The sequence below is a fragment of the Neovison vison genome, chromosome 9 (assembly GCF_020171115.1).
Source record: "Neovison vison isolate M4711 chromosome 9, ASM_NN_V1, whole genome shotgun sequence".
NCBI classification, from domain to species: Eukaryota; Metazoa; Chordata; class Mammalia; order Carnivora; family Mustelidae; genus Neogale; species Neogale vison.
Genome location: NC_058099.1, coordinates 6,123,338 through 6,141,738, shown reverse-complemented (window position 1 = coordinate 6,141,738; position 18,401 = coordinate 6,123,338). Strand labels below are relative to the sequence as shown.

The following is an 18,401-nucleotide window of genomic DNA, read 5'->3' as shown; positions in this document are numbered from 1 at the left end:
TATCTATGCATATTAAATACATATAAGTGTTATGTGCATTTAAATGCATATTATGTATCTAATATGCACAGATTCCTGAATACATTATGCCAATTACCTATCATATGCAAATACATAATATGCATTGTTTAAAAATCTGGAAAGTAATCAACCATAATGTGAACAGTGATTTTCTCAGGGACGTGGGATTGTGGGTGGTCTCTGGTCGTTGTATATATACTTGTAAATTTCCCAACGTGGGTCCTTAAACTTGACAAAACTCTTTTTAAAGTCCCCTCCAAACTGGAACCATCTTTTTGGAGGACAACATATACCACAAACCTTAAACATATGCCCTTCACTCAGTAATTCTCCTCCCAGAAACGGACCTTCGAGAAATGGACGTGCACAGAGATTTCTGCTCAAAGATGCCCGTGAAGGCATTGCTCATGCTGACGCAGCCTGGAAAATTAATTTCTCCAACAGTAAGGGCAGATTAAATAAATGATGAGGTTATCCAGGATGATGGAATACCAGTGAGCTGTTAAAATTCGCATTACTGACCATCGAGAGCCCCGGGAGGAAGGGCAGAGGTGCCATTAAGGAAAATCTCGAGCAATGACAAAGGAGCCAGTCTGACCTGTTGGTTGCCAGCCCGTGAGCCACAGATGCCACTGTGAGCCACTGATGCCACCCACACCCATGACACACCGTGTCCCCCAGTGCCGAGAAACCCTTCCCAAACACTTTTTGTCATGGAATTCCACACTGGTTAAGAGCCGTCCTGAGTCCCCATCTCTGTTACATGTACGCACACACACAGAGAGACACACGTTCATTTTACACACCATTCGTTCACTTCATAGAGACCTCCTAGAAGCCAGGTGCTTTTCCAAGACCTGGGGACACGGGCACAGCAGGAAACAGCAGGGACCCAAACCCCGGACTCCCAGAGGTGCACAGTCTGGAGGAGGAGACCAACAGTGAAGATCGAGAAGATGCCAGCCTTCTGAGAACACAGCCTCCTGGGGACACGCACACGTACACACACGCGGAGGCTTCTATGTGTCCCATGGGAATTGGGCTCTGCTTCTGCAGGGGGGCCCCAGATCCTGTCCCTGCACCTCCAGGACCGTGAAATCAGGCTTTTTCGCCCCGTGCCTTGCTTGCGCACCATTTGCCTGTGCCTCTGGGACCCTCTCACACCAGGGAAGCTCTTGGAAGCCTTGAACCAAGAAATCCACTGGATGAAGGAGCCCCAGGAGTTCCCAGCAGGGGCCCTCATGGGACAAAGACCACCAGCCATCACCCATCCCGGGCTTCCTCCAAAGCCCACTGCCCACACTTCACACCCATCCCCAAGCCTGGGGCAGAAGGGAGGAGGGTGTTCCAGAGAGGGGGCCCAAGTCTGGTTGGGCTGGTGACAGGCATGCGGACTGCGGACAGAGACCAGGGCAGGATAACTCGCACTCGGTGCCTCTGGCCAGCTTGGCCGATGTGCTCTGGTCTTGAGGAAACCGCCCGGCTTGTCTCGCCTGCTATAGGAAACAGGTGCTGGCTTCCCTGGGCCTGGGTGTACAGCCGCAGGGTCAGCGGCTGCCAGGAGACGGCTCCCAGCCCTCTCCCAATCCTGGACTGTGTCCACCCAGGGAGCAGGAGCAGAAGCAGAACAGGCTTCTGGGTGTCCTTTTCCCCTGCAAACCCCTGCAGCTCCGGCCAGCTGCCCCTTGACAGCACCCGGGCGGGCCCCTCGGGCCCCTCCCTGCTCTCTTCTCACACCTGCCTCTCCCCTGGGCCCTCCCGCTCCTGGGCGGCAGGCAGGGTGCTGTCCACGGCACTTGGGGAGCAAGGGCCACTGCCTGGCTGTCAACTCCACTCTGGCGACTTTCTCAGAGATCCTCTTAGGACACAGACCCAATTACACTAATCCCCCTCCCACATCCCCAGCATGGTCCCAAAGCCTCAGATGAGCCCCACCCACAAGACCCCAAGAGACTGAGCTCTGCTCAGCTTTGCCACTCAGTTTGCTCAGCTTGGATATCCCCCCCAAACAAATCCATCTTATCTCCATTCTCAGGTGAGTGGCTGCCTCCCCCTGGAAGCCCCCCGCCCGTGCTCTCACTGCCCCATCTCCCCCATTAGGGTGCTGGCACTTGGGTTGTCACTGTTGTCCCTGTGTCCCCCCACACCGTTGCGGCCCCCATGGCCACACCACATCCAAGGGGGTCCCACAGAGGTGGGTGAATGGTGCGACAAGGCACAGGGGCTCCGCGGGACCACCCGCTTCACACAGGTCCCTGGTTTACAAGGTTCCCGTGGGTGTCGGATGCCCTCCTCACCCAGCCCCGTGCTGAGTACTGTGTCCCCTCATCCCCTCCTTCCCAGGGAGGGAAAACACTACAGTATAAAAACACATACTGGGTCTCTGTCCTTAACCATATCCGGGCTCAGGAACGCTGGGCAAGCAACTCCTCCTCTCTGAGCTGTACGTCCCTCTTCAAAAACCAGTAAAGCCTCCCTGCTTGGATCTGTTTAAGGATCAAGTGAAAAAAGACGCTCCGTACCTCCCTCAACCAAGGCTTAGCAAAGGAGCTGAGCCCCTCCATCCCGTTCCAGACGTGCAAGGCCTCCTCAGACTAGAAGCTCATTTGGCCACCAGGGGACAGTGTTATCCACCCCAGCCCTGCGCTCGGAGGAGAGGGCAGGGGGAGGGTGTGGGGGGGGAGTGGGCGGGGAAAGCTGGGGATATAGCTAGTGAGGCCAGGGGTCCCCTGGGCCCCGTGAGGCCCCCATCCAACAGGCCCATCAGCCCCCAAGGACAGAAGTTCAGGGGCTGCTGGCGGTTGAGAGGGAGACGTGCCCAGGGGCTTCCCCAGATCCTGGTGAGAAGGGGCAGCAGTTGGGAAAAGGAGGCAGCGGGGGACAGTGGTCAGAGTCAGGGTTTCAGAAATTGACAGGTGGATGCAGAGCTGACCCTGCGCTTCGGGTGACCCCGCCTGGAGCCTCAGTGTCCTCATCTGTAAAAATGGAATTGATAGAGCATCTTACTCACCGGAGTGAGGGGGTGGCTGGGCATCTATGTGATCAGCGTGCTTGCAGCACGGCTATGAACCCCGATGGGGTGTGTTTGTGTGTTTGCAGTGACCATATCCTGTCAGCTTGGCACCCCCTCCCACTCTAATAAAACTATCCAGCGAAAATGGCCAACCTGGGGCGGGGGCGGGGTGGATCCCAGGAACGGGCAGCCAAGATGTCACAAGGTGGTGGCCGAGCGGGACAGACACTGCATTTAATGACTGAAAACCACACCGACCTCAGAACGAGTCTAGGAGACACACACACGCGGGCGCCCATTTGTGGTTTTCAAACCTTGCAGATACTGAGGGAGCCAGAAGGTTCCTTTTAGTGGAACCTTGTGTCCTTGCTTGACAGCCCTCAGGAGAAGCAAATTGTCCTGGGGCGCCTCCTATCGGCCCCTGCACTTAAGAGAACCCGATTCACTAAAGGAATGGGGACGCAGCACGGGCCGTGTGGACCGGATCCAAAGGAACATAAGCCCTCCCCCACCTCACTAAAGTCGCACCCTAAAAGCCATTGCAAAACCACACCCTACCCTGGGCCCTGCTTCTAGAGGGAACAGGCAGGGACTCCCAGGCCTGGCCATCACTGGGACACGGGGGAGCTTTTTAAAAAACCCAGAATGTCCAGTACCCCCCTGTCCCCCCGGAACAAGCAGAACTGGCCTCCTTGGGGCGAATCTAAGAAATCTGCCTTTATTATAGGCCTGCATCTGGCGGGTCCTTTAGTTTAGGAACCTGGACTGAGTCTCTGGTCACTCTTAGCAACAAAGAAGAAATGTGGTTTTTAATGCTCTGGTATTAGGGTATCATGGAGTTTTCCATCCATCTTGACATCTCCACATGGTCCAATCTCCTACCCCTCCCGAAATCCAAGAGGCACATGCGCATACGTACGTGCACACACTTATGCAAACATACCCAGGCCCACGGTACCCAGCACCCCAAATTCAGCGGGTTGCCAAGAAGCCAGGTCCCCAGGGCCTAGCACAATCTCGAAGAGACGCCCAGTCCCCCAGGTACAGTCACTGCGGCTCGGGGCCAGCTTTCTGGTGGCCGAGGAGGCATCGGCTGCAGGTCACAGGTGGCGGGCTGCTTCCCAGATGATCTGCAGGGCCATGGAGGCGCAGGGCAGCTGGGCCACGGTGTAGGCCAGGGAGCGGGTGGGTGCCCGCAGCTTCCCCAGGTAGGCCACGGTGTGCACCACGCGGCCCAGAAAGAAGACGAGGAAGTGCATGTGGGCGACGAAGGGGTCAGGCCCCAGGACGGAGTAGACGAAACCCAGGAACAGGAAGGGGTAGATGGTCTCCATGTCGTTCCGGTGGGCTCTGGGAAGGCAAGGGGAGGCAGTCAGCCAGGGGTCCGCCGGGGCTCCCTGCCCTGGAAGCCCCCCCCCCCCGCCACCAGTGGGGGATCGTCTCAGAGTGCAAGACTCAAGTCTGTTCACGGCCAGGATGAAGAGACACCACAGAGGCAGGAGAGACAGCGGCTGAGGAGCGGGGACCCCCACTCGGGGCCAGTAGCCACCACAGGCTGCAGGCTGGGGTTTTCGTGACAAGTCCGAGGGTTCCCCAGGACGGGGTCCTGGCCCCGTGCCCCACCCTCTCCCCCTCTGGCCTTGGACACCAGGTGGGAAAAGTGGGGCTCCCAGGGGTTGAGGGCTGGGCTGCTCAGAGCTCAGGTCAGACTCGAACCCGTGCCCTTTACCACCAGGGCAGGCTTCTCTGAGGGAACCCTCCTCCTAAGTGCAGGTGCCTGGGCCCTCCTGAGTGGTATGGGTGAGTCTAAGAGCATGTGTCTGGAACCCTTGCCTGCCTGTCTTAGTCTCCCCTAAACCCCAGCAAACCCTCCTCCCCCCTCTCAAGGATTGTGCTAACAGCCGTAGGCGCTCTCTGGAGCCCACCCATCGCTGGGCACCGGGGAAGCTCTTCCTTTCATCCACGCTCTCCTGCTTCCTTCTCGCTGTGTTTTGCTTAAAATGATCAAGTGTGTGAGTCTGTGCAGCAGTGCGGGGTCTGGCGGAGTGGAAGGGCTGTGTATAACCCCGGCCATAAATAAATGACCGAGAAAGAAAACTCAGCCACTTCTGCTAAGAGTTGGTTCACATTTTCCATGACTCCTGCTAATGGGCAGCTTCCTTGGGGCGAGGTGGAAAGGTCAAGTCCGGTAAATTACAGACTGAGCCAGCGATGGAAGGCCGGTTCGAAAGATAAACAAGATCCCAGCACCAGGGCTGTGACCTCCCCCAAGGCCAGGCCACACATGTGGAGGCATGAGGACTCTGCTGGGACCAAAGCCCCTTCTTCGGGCTCTTCCAGCTGGAAGGCGGCTCACCGAGGCTGTGCCAGGAGGCCAGGCCCGAGCCCAGCAGCTCCTGTGTGCGGGCGCAGCCACACTGTCCTCCGCTTCCCTCCCATTTGCAAGGGCTCACCTGGGGCGTAGGAAGTCAGGTGGGCTGCGCAGGGCAGCGAAGGAGGCCTTCATTGGCAGCCCCGTGCCGGAGGGGTCTCAGCCTGTGACTGGGGCAGAGACCAAGGAGGAGACCAAAGCCTGAACGATAAGGGGTCACCACCGGCTGCCCCCTGCAGCGAAAGAACTTTCCAGGGAGCGAAACTGGCAAGTGCAAAGGTGGGGATGAGCGTAGGGTGTTTGAGACACAGTTAAGTGACCCAAGTGTCCGGAGCACGGTGGCACGAGAGGAAGCGAGGCAGGATGGGAGCAGGAGAGGGGTCTGGTGGGCGGGGCTCTGCCGCGGGTGGGGGCGGGGGGGTGTTCAGTCAGAGTGGATACAAGCTCCCTTGAACCCAGGCGGGGCCTGGATCTTTCTTAGGCCAAACTCAGGACACGGCATTTAGCGTCTGTCCCCACACCCTGGAGCCAACGCGAGCCCTTCTTTTCTGAATCTCCACCATGGGGGCCTCGAAAGCAAGTCTGCCCCCGGCAGGTCTCCCAGGGCTGGGGGGAAGGCCGCTGCTCCCCGGTGCCCAAGAGCGGGAGGCCTGGGAAGGGACGAGAGGGGGAGACTGGGCGGGGGGGTGTCCCACTCCCCAAACAAGCAAGTCACTCAGCTTACTTGCAAGGTACGAATGAGGGAGGACACTGCGGGGTTTCCTCTAAAACCACTCTACCCTATGGGAGTGGGGTTTGGTATCCCAACATTCCCCCAAACATGGTTGGAGGGACACCCTTGGAAAACCTATTTTAAATGGAGTTTGTGGGGTGCCTGGGTGGCTCAGTGGGTTAAGCTTCTGCCTTCGGCTCAGGTCATGATCTCAGGGTCCTAGGATTGAGCCCTGCATCAGGCCCTCTGCTCCACAAGAAGCCCACTGCCCCCCCCCACGCCTGCCTCTCCGCCTACTTGTGATCTCTGCCTGTCAAATAAATAAATGAATAAAAACTTAAAAAAAAAAAATGGAGTTTGTGTGTCCCAGAATGTGGCCTGCCTACCACTGGGGGACCCACCTGGATGAACATTTTTGTCACACTTTTATCACAAAGTTTCAGGAAAAGTCTCACTACCAGACGAATCCCATTCATTCAGATGCTTTTCTTTAAAATAAAAAAACTGATGAGTGAGTCAGGTTTTGGAAGGTTGTTCACAGAGTCATCACCAAACCCCACGGAGCAAATGGAGAGGAGGGTAGGACGATCAAGGTTCACAGCAGGTGGGGGCCCCTGCTCTGTGCGAGGAGGCGCAGTCCCCCCCAGAAAACCAAACAGTGGGGCTGAGCCCACCTCCTAGCTCCAGCTTGGGGGGTACGGGACAGAGGGTCCCAAGGTCACCAGCGAGCGGGGAGAGGTGGCTGGGACTAAGGAAGCCGTGAGGCTCTGACTCCCAGTGCCCGGCGCTGACCCAGCTGTCGTCCCTCCTCCCTTGGGTAGGTCCCAAACCACAGTGAGGGGCCCCCACCCCCCGGCGAAGCCGCCAGTGGGGCCAAGGGCAGGGAGCTGTGGGGAAATCGAAGGTGAGGCAAGAGAACTCCTTCCCCTCCCTCGGGCCCGGATATGTCCTGACAGACATGGAAGGAGTCACGTACCAGAGAGACGCTCGGGCAAAATGTGTCATTCCAGTAATAACCGCTTTTTCAAGTAAAAGTCACCCCAAGCCAATCCCCACTGCGAGACTGGGCTTGCCGGGGCTCCTGGCGGCTCCAGGCGGCCCCACCCCCTACCCGGACGTTGCAGCCACCGGCACGGGTGCAGGTGGCCGGTGGGGAGAGGGAGCCCGAGACCCCGGCTGGCGGGGACAGCTGCGGCCTGTCCTCTTCCCTGGCCCTCCCTGCCACCCACAAGGGCCGTGTCCGTGAACACAGGTCCGCAGTTGCTGCATCTCAAAGGCAGGTAATAAAGTGAAGTAAACTCGCGTCCCCCGCAGAGCCCGGGCTCAGAGGGACTCAACCAGACTCAACAGCACCTTCGTGGGGAGGCGGCTGGAGGCCCCGGGGGTTGGCATCTACAAAGCGCTTGGAATGCTGCTGTCCCCAAGGGGCTGTGTCTCCGATTCACGTGCCATCTTCCTCGCTGCCCTCGCTGCCGTCACCAGCCTCGTCCTGGTAACGCTCATCTCACCGTCTCGGTTTTGCCAGCCATTCCGCCACCCCGGGGCTGCAGCCTGTGGTTCTGTCTGCCCTTGACCCCCTCCTGGGCCTCGGGGCACTGACCACAAGGTGCGAAATGAGGGACGCCTGGGTGGCTCAATGGGTTAAGCCGCTGCCTTCAGCTCAGGTCGTGATCCCAGGGTCCTGGGATCGAGTCCCACATCGGGCTCCTTGCTCGGCAGGGCGCCTGCTTCTCCCTCTGCCTCTGCCTCTGCCTGCCACTCTGCCTGCTTGCGCGTGCTCGCTCGCTCTCTCTCAGACAAAGAAATAAATAAAATCTTTAAAAAAATAAAGATGCAAAATGAATGCGTTGGATGACATCTACAGGACTTCCAGACTGTGACTTGGGGACCCATCTCCCGACAAACTGCTTCAGTGGGATCGGGGCTGCACCCCGCAAGTAGTCAGAAACACGGCAAAGCGTGGGTCAAGTGTGTGTCTTCCTTCTTTGGGGCCACTGGGATACTTCCTCACTGCAGTTTTGAACGCAGACTCGGGATTTGGCCTGAATACGCATCACTAGGAGACTCGGATAGGTATCGCGGAAGAAGGTTTAGTTTGCCTTGAAACCTGGTTCCTGACTTCTCCCAGAGCTGAGCTCATGAATCCACTCAGGCCGGCTGCTAACCTGAGAGGAAGATTTATCCTCCAAGAACCAAGACCTGAGGGCTTTCCTGTTTGCACGGAAAGGTGATCCTGACCGCGAACTCTGGTCTAATATTTAACTAAGTCCCACTTGCAGGGCTCGTGGCCTCAGGGTCCAGCCAGCTCTCCGGTAGTGAGTAATGAGATGCGTGACCGTTCTGAGCTCTGCACCCCTGAGGCGCTGCGATGTTGTGTGACGTCAGGAGGAAGGGGAGGAGGAGCCCCAGGGGACCAGGAACCCCTAGGTCTGGCATGCTAAGTCCCCAGTAAATACCATCACATGGCAGGTTCCCCTCCCGATAAACTCTTGCCAAGTGAATATAAAACATTATTTGGTAAGACGTTCTCAAAAAGTGCTGAACTGAATTCCAGCCCTTTGAGCATCAAGACACTAGATAGTGGGTCACTCTGATCAGAAGAAAAAATTGTATCATGTAGATGGAAACATCTCAGCCCCATCCACCCCCACCCCCCCACCCCGTGGGTCTGTGGTCTCCTCCTGGCTTGGTTACAGCCACTGAAAAGAAACCAAGTGTTTGGAAGCTCAGGTAACCACTTCAATGTCACAAGTAAGCTCTGCTACATAGAATCCCAGAACCCTGTGAGAAGCTGGGCACACCCCCTCGGTGGCTGCCGAGAACCGGCTGGGGCTACCCACTGTCGCGGCAGCCTGCTGCCTCAAGGACACTCAGGTCCTTCTCCTCTGCCCTGGAGAGTCAAGCCCACCAGGGGGAGGCTGGGGTACAGGTCACCAGGATAGATTTGTGCATGGGTAAGGCTTTGGTCCACTAATGTACAACCAGTGCCTTGCACACAGTAGGTGCTCACTACCTGTCAGATGGACAGACGGATGGACTTCATATGAAGTACCAGACACTGTAGTTACCCTGGAAAGGGTGGAACAGGGGCGCCTGGGTGGCTCCGTCGATTGCACATCTGCCTTTGGCTCAGGACATGATCCCAGGATCCTGGGATCAAACCCCGCTCAGTAGGAAGTCAGCTTCTCCCTCTCCCTCTGCCCTACCCCCTGCCTGTCCTCTGTCCCTCTCTCAAAAAAAAAATTTAAAAAGATTTTTTAAAAGGGTGGAACAATAAAGAATTTTACTTCCTCCATTTACTTGACACATTTCTGTAATTTTTGAAAACCGCAAGTATGTAATTATTTTCAATGGCCAAGACAACTAAAAGAGAGAGAGAAAAAAAAAAAAAACACTCTCCTTCAGTAAAAGAATCTCTATTATTCATACCACAGCGTCCCACCCATCTCTGCCCATGATGCAGGGGAATGCATGGAGAACTGTGGGATGTTTGTCTCCCGTCTCGCTCTTGTGCAGCCACGCACCCTCCCACGACTCCCCCCAACTCCACGAGACAGCCCCTCTCCCCTGGAAATGCTGCCTCCTCACTCGTCAGCTCGCCGGTGTGAACTAGAGCCAACTGCCAAAAAAGGACCATTCGTGGGGCGCCTGGGTGGCTCAGTGGGTTAAGCCGCTGCCTTCGGCTCAGGTCATGATCTCAGGGTCCTGGGATCGAGTCCCGCATCGGGCTCTCTGCTCAGCAGGGAGTCTGCTTCCCTCTCTCTCTGCCTGCCTCTCCATCTACTTGTGATTTCTCTCTGTCAAATAAATACATAAAATCTTTAAAAAAAAAAAAAAAGGGGCGCCTGGGTGGCTCAGTGGGTTAAAGCCTCTGCTTTCGGCTCAGGTCATGATCCCAGGGTCCTGGGATCGAGGCCCGCATCGGGCTCTCTGCTCTGCAGGGAGCCTGCTTCCTCCTCTCTCTCTGCCTGCCTCTCTGCTACTTGTGATCTCTGTCTGTCAAATAAATAAATAAAAATCTTTAAAAAAAAAAAAGGACCATTCGTACAGGTGACATGAAATGAACGTCGAGCCTCCTTCGACGGGAGTTTGTATATCTGTTTCTAAAGAACCATTTCTTGAGTAACATTGACTGACCTAGAAAATGCTCACCAAATAATAGTAACTGAAAAAAAAAAATCACAACCCCCAAATTGGGTAAACGATGCATACCTAATTTTATAAAAAACACTGACAAAGAGAATCTGGGTGAAAATAGTGTTAGGTGTCAGCAGGGATTAGAATTGGGACCGGTCTCCCTTTTCCCTCTGGGGGTTTGCAACAGGACCCAAACTGTCTGCAATGATCAGCAGTTCTGACTTTTATAAGGAGGAACATTGTGTTTGATTGACTGGGATATGCTAGGCATACCAAGTGATATGTTCAACTTCATTCTGAATAAAAGAAATGCAAAGGAAAAACAAACGTGACGTGGGGACATTTTCGCCCATCGCCCTGGCCGTGTACCCCTCCCAAGGGGAAGCTCGGAGGCAGCAGGGGCAGGGGAGACCTTTCCCACACCAGCAGTAGAAGAGGATTTGTGCACTACTCGGCGATATTTCTTACCGCGCGAATGCATCCTGCGGTTTGATTCACACACACGCATAAAGGCATAGGGAGAGGTTTGGATGCCCTCTGTTCATAACCGAGAAAGACATGAGACCAGCCTAAATGCCCATCGGAGGGGAACGGGTCAGACAGCTAAGGGCGATCTGCCTGAATCCTACAGCGCTGAGCCCGTGGGAGAGACCCCACTGGGAGCAGATGGGGAACAACCCCGTGAACGGACCAGTGGGTGAAAGCTGACTCTTTGGGGGCAAAAAGGAAAAAGCACGCTGGGAAGGTGCAGAGACGCGGCGTGGGCTATCAGAGAGTAGAGAAGGGTAGGGCTGGGTAGGGCCCGGAGGTCAGAGGCAAGGGTGGGGAGACGGAGTCCTCGCTGAGCAGCCCTCTCCAGCTCTGGAATCCTGAGTCATGGGCGTGTGTCACTTTCCCACAACTGATTAGAAATTTGATCCAGAACTGTCTGAGGGGCTCAGGAAGGCAGAAGACCCGGGTCCTCTGGGTATCCCCCAGGTCCTGTGGTTCAGAGCTGGGCCTGCAGGGGGCAGACCATGGCCAGGCTGAGGTCTAGCAGTACTTGCCTGAGGCAGCGGTCCACATCCTGGTCACTCCGGCAGTACTGGAGGCCTCCGTGTCTCAAGGCATCCTCGGGGTTGGCAAAAGCCTGGAATATATCAGCCGAGAATGACTGCTGGTCCTCCCGCTGTGTGCCGCGAGTAGGGTTTCTGTGGCCTGAATGTTTGTGTGCTCCACAAACTCGTATGTTGAAAGATACACTCCAAGGAGACAGCGTTGGGGGGGGGGTGTCTCTGTGGGGTGATTAGGTCATTGGGATGGAGCCCTCATGAATGGGATTAGTGCCCATTAAAAGAGACCCCCCCCCATAAAGCTCCCTTGCGCCTTCTGCCATGCGAGGACAGAGTGAGAAGATGGCTATCTGTGAACCCAGAAGCGGGCCCTCGCCAGACTCAGAATCCGCTGGCACCTTGGTCTTGGGACTTCCCAGACTCCAGGACTGTGAGAAATAAATCTGTTATTTACAAGGCCCCCATTCCAAATTATGTTGTTACAGCAGCCAGAATAAACTAAGGCAAAGGCCCTCCTGCCCCTTCCCTTGGGAAATCACAGTCTGGTTGGGGAATTGCCTATGAACAAGGGAAGAAAAAAGAGAAGACAAAGTTGGCCTTGAGAATGTTCACAGGAGACCTGACCAAGTCTGGGGGTCAGAGAAGGCTTCTCTGAGGCAGGGACATTAAAAATGAGCTTTGAAGGATGCAACAAAATTAACCAGATGAAGGCAGGGTTGGAGAAATAGCACTGAAGGTATGCAGAACAGCATGTGCAAAGGTCCTGGGGTCAGAAAAAGACAGGCATGTTTGAAAAAAAGAGAACCAGTGTGGCTGGAGTATAGAGAACAAGGCACAGAGGCCCAGGATGAACTTGCTGGGGTCCTAGAGGCACGCTAAGAATTTGGACTTTGAACTAAGAGAAATGAAAGGGTTTGATAGTCGAGGGCAGAGAACCCCAGTTCTGTACTGAGTGTGTTTGTGTGTGTGTGTGTGTGTGTGTGTGTGTGTATGGCGGGTGTGAGAGGATGGGCAGAAGGGGAGAGAGAGAATCCCAAGCAGACTCCACCGAGCATGGAACCCAAGATGGGGCTCAATGTCATGACCCCAAGATCATGTCCTGAGCCAAAATCAAGAGTCAGATGCTCAACCTAAAAACTGAGCCAGGCAGGCGCCCCTAGCTGCACATTTCTGAACTTCCCTGAGCCTCAGCTACTCCTCTGGGAACTCTGAATCAAAGGGAGCTCATTCCTATGGGGAGAGCGAAGGAGAGAACTGGAAAGGCCTTTGCACGATGCCCGGCACCAGGAGGGCGCACATGAGGAGGGCACTCCCTGAATGGTCTGTGGACGGCAGAGACTTAGGTTCACACTTCAGTCAACAGAGGCAGGCCCAAGCCCCCCAAGCCTGGATCTCAGCCCCAGGCTTTCTGCCCTGCTAGTCTGATGGCCACTCCTGCCGGTCTCTGACTCATGAGCCCTGGGGCCCTCTGCCCCTGAGTGCTGCTTTGTCCCTTCCCCACCCCCCACTGGGGCTGCCCCTGACCCAGCCTAGAAGTGAATGAGGATCAGAGCCTCATGCCCAGAATTCTCTCCACAGGCGCTTCAGTCCTGAAATCACTGATCTGGATGGCTCAGCACTGAGTCCCTTGGATGGGAGTCCTACCATTCCGCAGGGAGCTTTCTTGAAGTTCAGGGTCCATGGTGGGGGTGGGGCAGGGCTCTGGACGCTCTCCCAGGAAGGAGCATGTGGCTTCTGCCCCCAACGATTAATAAGTAATGAGAACTAACATTGCTGCTCGGTCCTGCAGCCAGGCCCTGCCTTCTCCCGGCACTACACTGACGTCCCTGGTGACAGATGAGGAAACTGAGCTCCCAGACTTCCCAAGGCCCAAAGCGGGTAGGCGGAGGCGCCAGGCGCCCCCATCCAAGCCCTTCCAAGGTGGGACTCCCTGGCTCTCTCCTGGTTGAGAATACAAAAGCAGAAACCAGAGGAAAACTGGCTTCCTCCGTTCCTCCCCAGCGACCAGGGAGAAAGGCTTCCTGTGGTCTCTCTCTATCTCTGAAGTTACATTAAAAAGGAAGCTCTGGGCCCCTATCCCCAGCTGTGGAGAACTCTATCCACCTCCCCACCCCGCGGCAGGTTGTGGAGCAGGGCCCCCCCCATCCCCCCCCTTCAAACCCTGCTTTGTGGCCTTCACAGGGAAGGCCTCCTCTCAACCCAGGGTCCCGGCCTGGAAAACAAGGTGAATGTCGTTCCTGCCTCCTCCCCCAGAGTGGCGGTGGGGATTGAGCTCTCAGCTCTAAGGAGGGACTTGGGGACTCAATGGGTGAATGCAGCTGTCCCCGTGGGGTGCCTGAACCCCACATCCAGGATGGACCTAGGCAGGGGGAAGGCAGGGGCTGTCTGTGGGTGTGCCTCTGGACGTCGTCTCACCCCGAGAACTGCTCGGCTGCAAGCCGGCCTGCACCTGTGCCAGGGGCTGGGTCTGAGTCCCCAGCAGGATCCCGGGGACCCGGGTGTCCACCCCGCCCCCCACGCAATGCCAGAGCCAGCCTTGCCTTGCCTTGGAACTGGACAAAGGGGAACAAAGGGGCACAGTTTCTGGAAACTGAGTCTTCTACTGAATAACAGGACAGAGGCCAGCTTGGCCTGAAACTTCTCGGGCTCTGGCTGTCCAATGAGAGAGCGGAGTTGATCTCTGAATGGGCCCTCCCGCCCATCGGCCTCCCCAGGGCTCAAACCTCAGCCTCTGCATTGTTGTTTTGGCTCTGGGACTTGGATCAGTGCGGGGTGTGTGGGGGGGAGGGACTCCTCCTTGAAAATTCCAATGGAGGAGCCTCTGGGTGGCTCAGTTGGTTGAGCATCTGACTGGATCAGGTTGTGATCTTAGGGTCCTGGGACACGAGAACCTTGGGCTGGCTCAGCGGGGGATGGGCCTCACCTACTCCCTCGGCCCCTTCCCCACTCATTCTCTCTCCCTCCCTCTCTCTCAGATAAATAGATAAAACCTTTTAAAAAACAAAATTGCAGTGGAGTCTGGCCGAGATCCGGCCCCTGGAGGCTGTAGAGGCTTCGGAAGCGCCCTTGCCAGTGAATTGGGAATTTCCACTTAAGGGTTTCTCGGACTCCTATGTCGCTAGTTCCCACTCCACCCAAATACCCAAATATCAGATCTCCCGTGCTGGGAAGCTGCCAGCTCCGAGAGAGGCTTTCCGCTGTCAGGCTCCGCCCTCCGGGACCGGCTTCTGTCTAAGCCCCGGTAGACATGGCGCACTCACAGCCAGAACCCACCTGGAGGCCCAGAAAGTGAGTAAATGCTCTTAAAACAGACGACAGGATGGTGCAGGACCTGCCATCCCAAAGGACTGGGAGAGGCCCCTAGGTAGCTCCCCCCGCCGCCGCACCCCTCCCCAGGTCCCCCCCCACACACTCCGGCCGGGGAAACACCTCGGCCAAGTGCCCCAGCCGCACACCTTGCCAGCAGGGCAGTGAGAAGCGCACGTGGGGATGTGGGGATACGTGGGGGTGTGGGGATCGGGGTCCCCAGGCGGCATACCTTCTTCCGAAGTCTCACTTGGCCCGTGATGATAGCTACCACGTACATCTTGATGACCAGCAGCGTGCCGCAGAGCAGGAAAGCGGGGAGCGCCTGGCCACTCACCAGCGCCAGGACAGGCGGAGGCATCCTGGAGGGCCGGCGGGACCGCTGGGGAAGACGGCAGCGCGGGCGAGCGGCTGTGGGTCCGGCAGCGGAGCAGGGGGAGCGGCTGCCGGGCGGCCCGTCTGCGCTCACAGCACCCGCCCACTCCCAGCAAGCCCGCGGCTTCCCCCACCCCGACGCGGCGAGAAGCGAAGCGAAAAGGGCGCTGCGAGGTGTCCCTGGTCCAGCCTGGCGCTCCAGATGCTCGTCTCCGGCAAACTTTTAAATGTGTTCTAATCGGTTTCCTCATCTCTGAAGTGGGGGTTTATGGCTGTGCCCGCCTTCTGGGGGTGTGACAAAGCTCGGCGCCTGGCCACAGGCGGTCGATGTTGCTGATTTATGCCCATTTCCCAAGTCAGGGCGGGTGGTCGGCATGAGCACTGTGCCATCTGTCCCCACTCTCAGCCTGGACATAGGAACCACAGCCATACCTCCCTTGACGTGACTTTGCTTTTTTGTAGTAGGTTGAATACTGGCCCCCCAAAAATGTCCATTCCCCGATCCTCAGGACCTGGGATGATATTACCATACCCGACAAAAGGGACTTTGCAGACGGAATTAAGATCTTCAGGGGCACCTGGGTGGCTCAGTGGGTAAAGCGTCTGCCTTTGGCTCCAGTTGTGATCTGGTCCTAGGATGGAGTCCTGCATTGGCTCCCTGCTCATCTCCCTCTGTCCCTCACTCCACCTTCGTGCTCTCTCTCTCTCAAATAAATAAAATCTTTAAAAAATAAGTTAGAATCTTGAGACGGGGAGATCATCCTAGATTATCTGGGTGAATCCAGTTCAATCACAAGGGTCCTCCTAAGACAGGCAGTAGGGAGAAAAGAAAGACAGGAATAGAGGTCAGAGAGGAGAGATGTTATACTGCTGGCTTCGAAGGGGAGGAGGGCCAGGACCCAAGGGATGCAGGGGACCTCTAGAAGCTGGAAAAGAAATTCTCCCCTAAAACTTCCAGAAGGAAGCAGCCTTGGGATACCTTGACTTTTCATCCACTGACATTGATTTCGGACTGCTGGCCCGCAGAACTCCCAGATAATAAATTGCTCTTGTTTTAAGCCTTGGAAGGTGAGGTGAATGGTTACAGCCAGCACGGGAAGCTAGAGAGCACCCTTCTGTTCTGTTCTGCAGCCTCTCTGGGCAGACATGCCTTGGAGATGTTGCGGGTTCGGTTCCCAACCACGGCAAGAAAGTGAGCGTCACAACAAAGTGGCTCCAATGGATTTTTTTCACTTCCCAGGCCAGGTGGAAGTTATGTTTACACTGTACCGCAGTCTGGTAGGTGCACAAGAGCGCTGTGTCTAAAAAAGAGGATGTGTACTTTAATTTTAAAAATATTTTTAAATATTTAATTTAATTTATTTATTTGATAGAGAGTGAGAGAGAGCACAAGAGCGGGGCGAGGGACAGAGGGAGAACCAGACTCCCCACTGAGCAGAGAGCCAGATTTGGGGTTCCATCCCCGGACTCCAGGACAATGACCTGAGCTGAAGGAAGACACTTAACCGACTGAGCCAGACAGGCGCCCTTAAAAAATGCTTTATTTATTTTTTTTAAAGATTTATCTATTTATTTATTCATTTATCTGAGAGAGAAACAGAGCACAAGCATGGGGAGAGGCAGAGGGAGAGGGAGAAGCAGACTCCCCTCTGAGCAGGAAGTCTGACATGGGGCTTGATCCCAGGACCCGGGGATCACGATCCAAGCCGAAGGCAGAAGCTCTACCATCTGAGCCACCCAGGCGCCCCTAAAAACATTTTATTGCTACGAAATGCAAACCATCATCCTAGCTCTCCCTGAGTCATCCCCACTGATCTGGGATCACCATAACAGACATGAGAATAATGAAAAGTTTTGAAATATCATGAGAATGACCAAAATGTGACACAGAGACCCAAAGCAAGCAAACGCTGTTGGTCAAGTGGGGCCGACAGACTTGCTGAACAAAAGGTTGCCACAAACCTTCAATTTGTTAAAAAAAATAAATAAAACAAAACAAAAAACGTAAAACCCCACAGTATCTGCAAAGTGCAGTAAGGCAGAGCGCAATGAAACGGAGAATGCCTGTCCTTTTCTGGGAGACTCCCAGGCACATGGTTTTATTATGTACAGAACTTCCCAAAAGGTCCATCAACTTTTCAAAAAAAAATCACCAGTTAGTGCTCTCAGATTCTTTGACTCTCTTGCTTCAGATCCTCACCTGGCTGTGCCTCCTCCCCACCCCCTTTCCTGGGTTTAGGGCAGGACCTCTACAAAGGCATGAAATCTTGTCCCTTTTTTTGGCCAGCACTTCTTGCTTTGCAAGGAGGTGCCCTGGGGTAGTGGACGGGTGGGAGGGAGAAATTAGTCTTCCGTGTCTTCCCCACCCTTGGGCCTGCCCGGAGGGACAAGAGTATCAGTCTGGGTGGGTCCTAAAGCAGCAGAGACTGAGGCCTGGCCAGGGGGGCAGAGACACTGGGCAGGGGCTCTGGAACCAGACTCAACGGACACTGAATCCCAGAGCCAGCCCTTGGTGACGCCCACTGTGTGGTCTCAGGCAAGCAGGTTCCTTCTCTGAACACTTTTGGTCACACGGCTGATAAGTCACTTGGAACAGCAGTTGAGAGAACTGGAGGGAGTCGGGTCTAATTATTAAGCACCAGGCACAGAGTAAGCCCTCTTCTGTATGAGCCTTGGAGCCTCAGTTTCCTCCTCCTCAAAATGGGGATAATGTTTGGGTTGCCACGAGGGAGGCTCTTAGAAACTCCTGTCCTTGTGGCTGGGGCAGTGGGTTGGGGGTGTGGAGTGGGGTGGGGAAGAATTGCTTATCCATTGGCTATGTGCCAAGCCTTCCATTATCTGGACAAAAAAAATGTGCTTGTAAACCTACCCCCATGTTTCTGAAACTTGGGGCCGCCAGCCCGGGTTGTTCCAGCCCCACAAGATAAATGATAGGTCAGGAGCAGGTCATAGAAAGTATGGGATGTCCTGAATTATGTTTTATCTCTGCCTGTATGTTTGAATATGGGCTACACCACTCCCAAAATCGTGGACCACGGACACCCCAAGAGGGAACCCTAGGGACCCACCCTTCCTTGGACGGGCAGCGTGCTCTGTCCTGCTTGTTCTTCTGAAACCGGACAGACACCTCACAGGCAGAGGCTGGGAAAACCAGTGTGGGCAAAGAGTGGATTACTATCCTCCCTTACCTGAAGCCAAAAATAAGAGGGACTTTATGGGGAAATCCTTCCGAGTGACGTGCATGACTTCATGGTAGGAATCTTCCTCATCGTCCCCTGAAATGAACAGCTAAGCCAGGACCTGGCAGGGAGGATAGGCCCTTCTCTGATCTCTGGCCAAGAATTTCCGCATCGGGCACTCTGCTCGGCAGGGAGCCTGCTTCCCTCTCTCTCTCTCTCTGCCTACTTGTGATCT

The 18,401-nt window shown here is 55.4% G+C and overlaps 1 protein-coding gene across 1 annotated transcript; it reads right to left on the bottom strand.

The window, feature by feature from the left end:
- Window positions 1–3,817: 3,817 nt before the first annotated feature.
- PTGES (prostaglandin E synthase) lies at window positions 3,818–15,213 on the bottom strand. The gene is made up of 3 exons (XM_044264703.1): window positions 14,845–15,213; window positions 11,301–11,383; window positions 3,818–4,384 (listed from the first exon to the last, which is right to left on the bottom strand). Exons 1-3 carry the CDS (start codon window positions 14,971–14,973, stop codon window positions 4,135–4,137), a joined length of 462 nt encoding a protein of 153 aa, XP_044120638.1. The 5' UTR covers window positions 14,974–15,213; the 3' UTR covers window positions 3,818–4,134.
- Window positions 15,214–18,401: the final 3,188 nt, after the last annotated feature.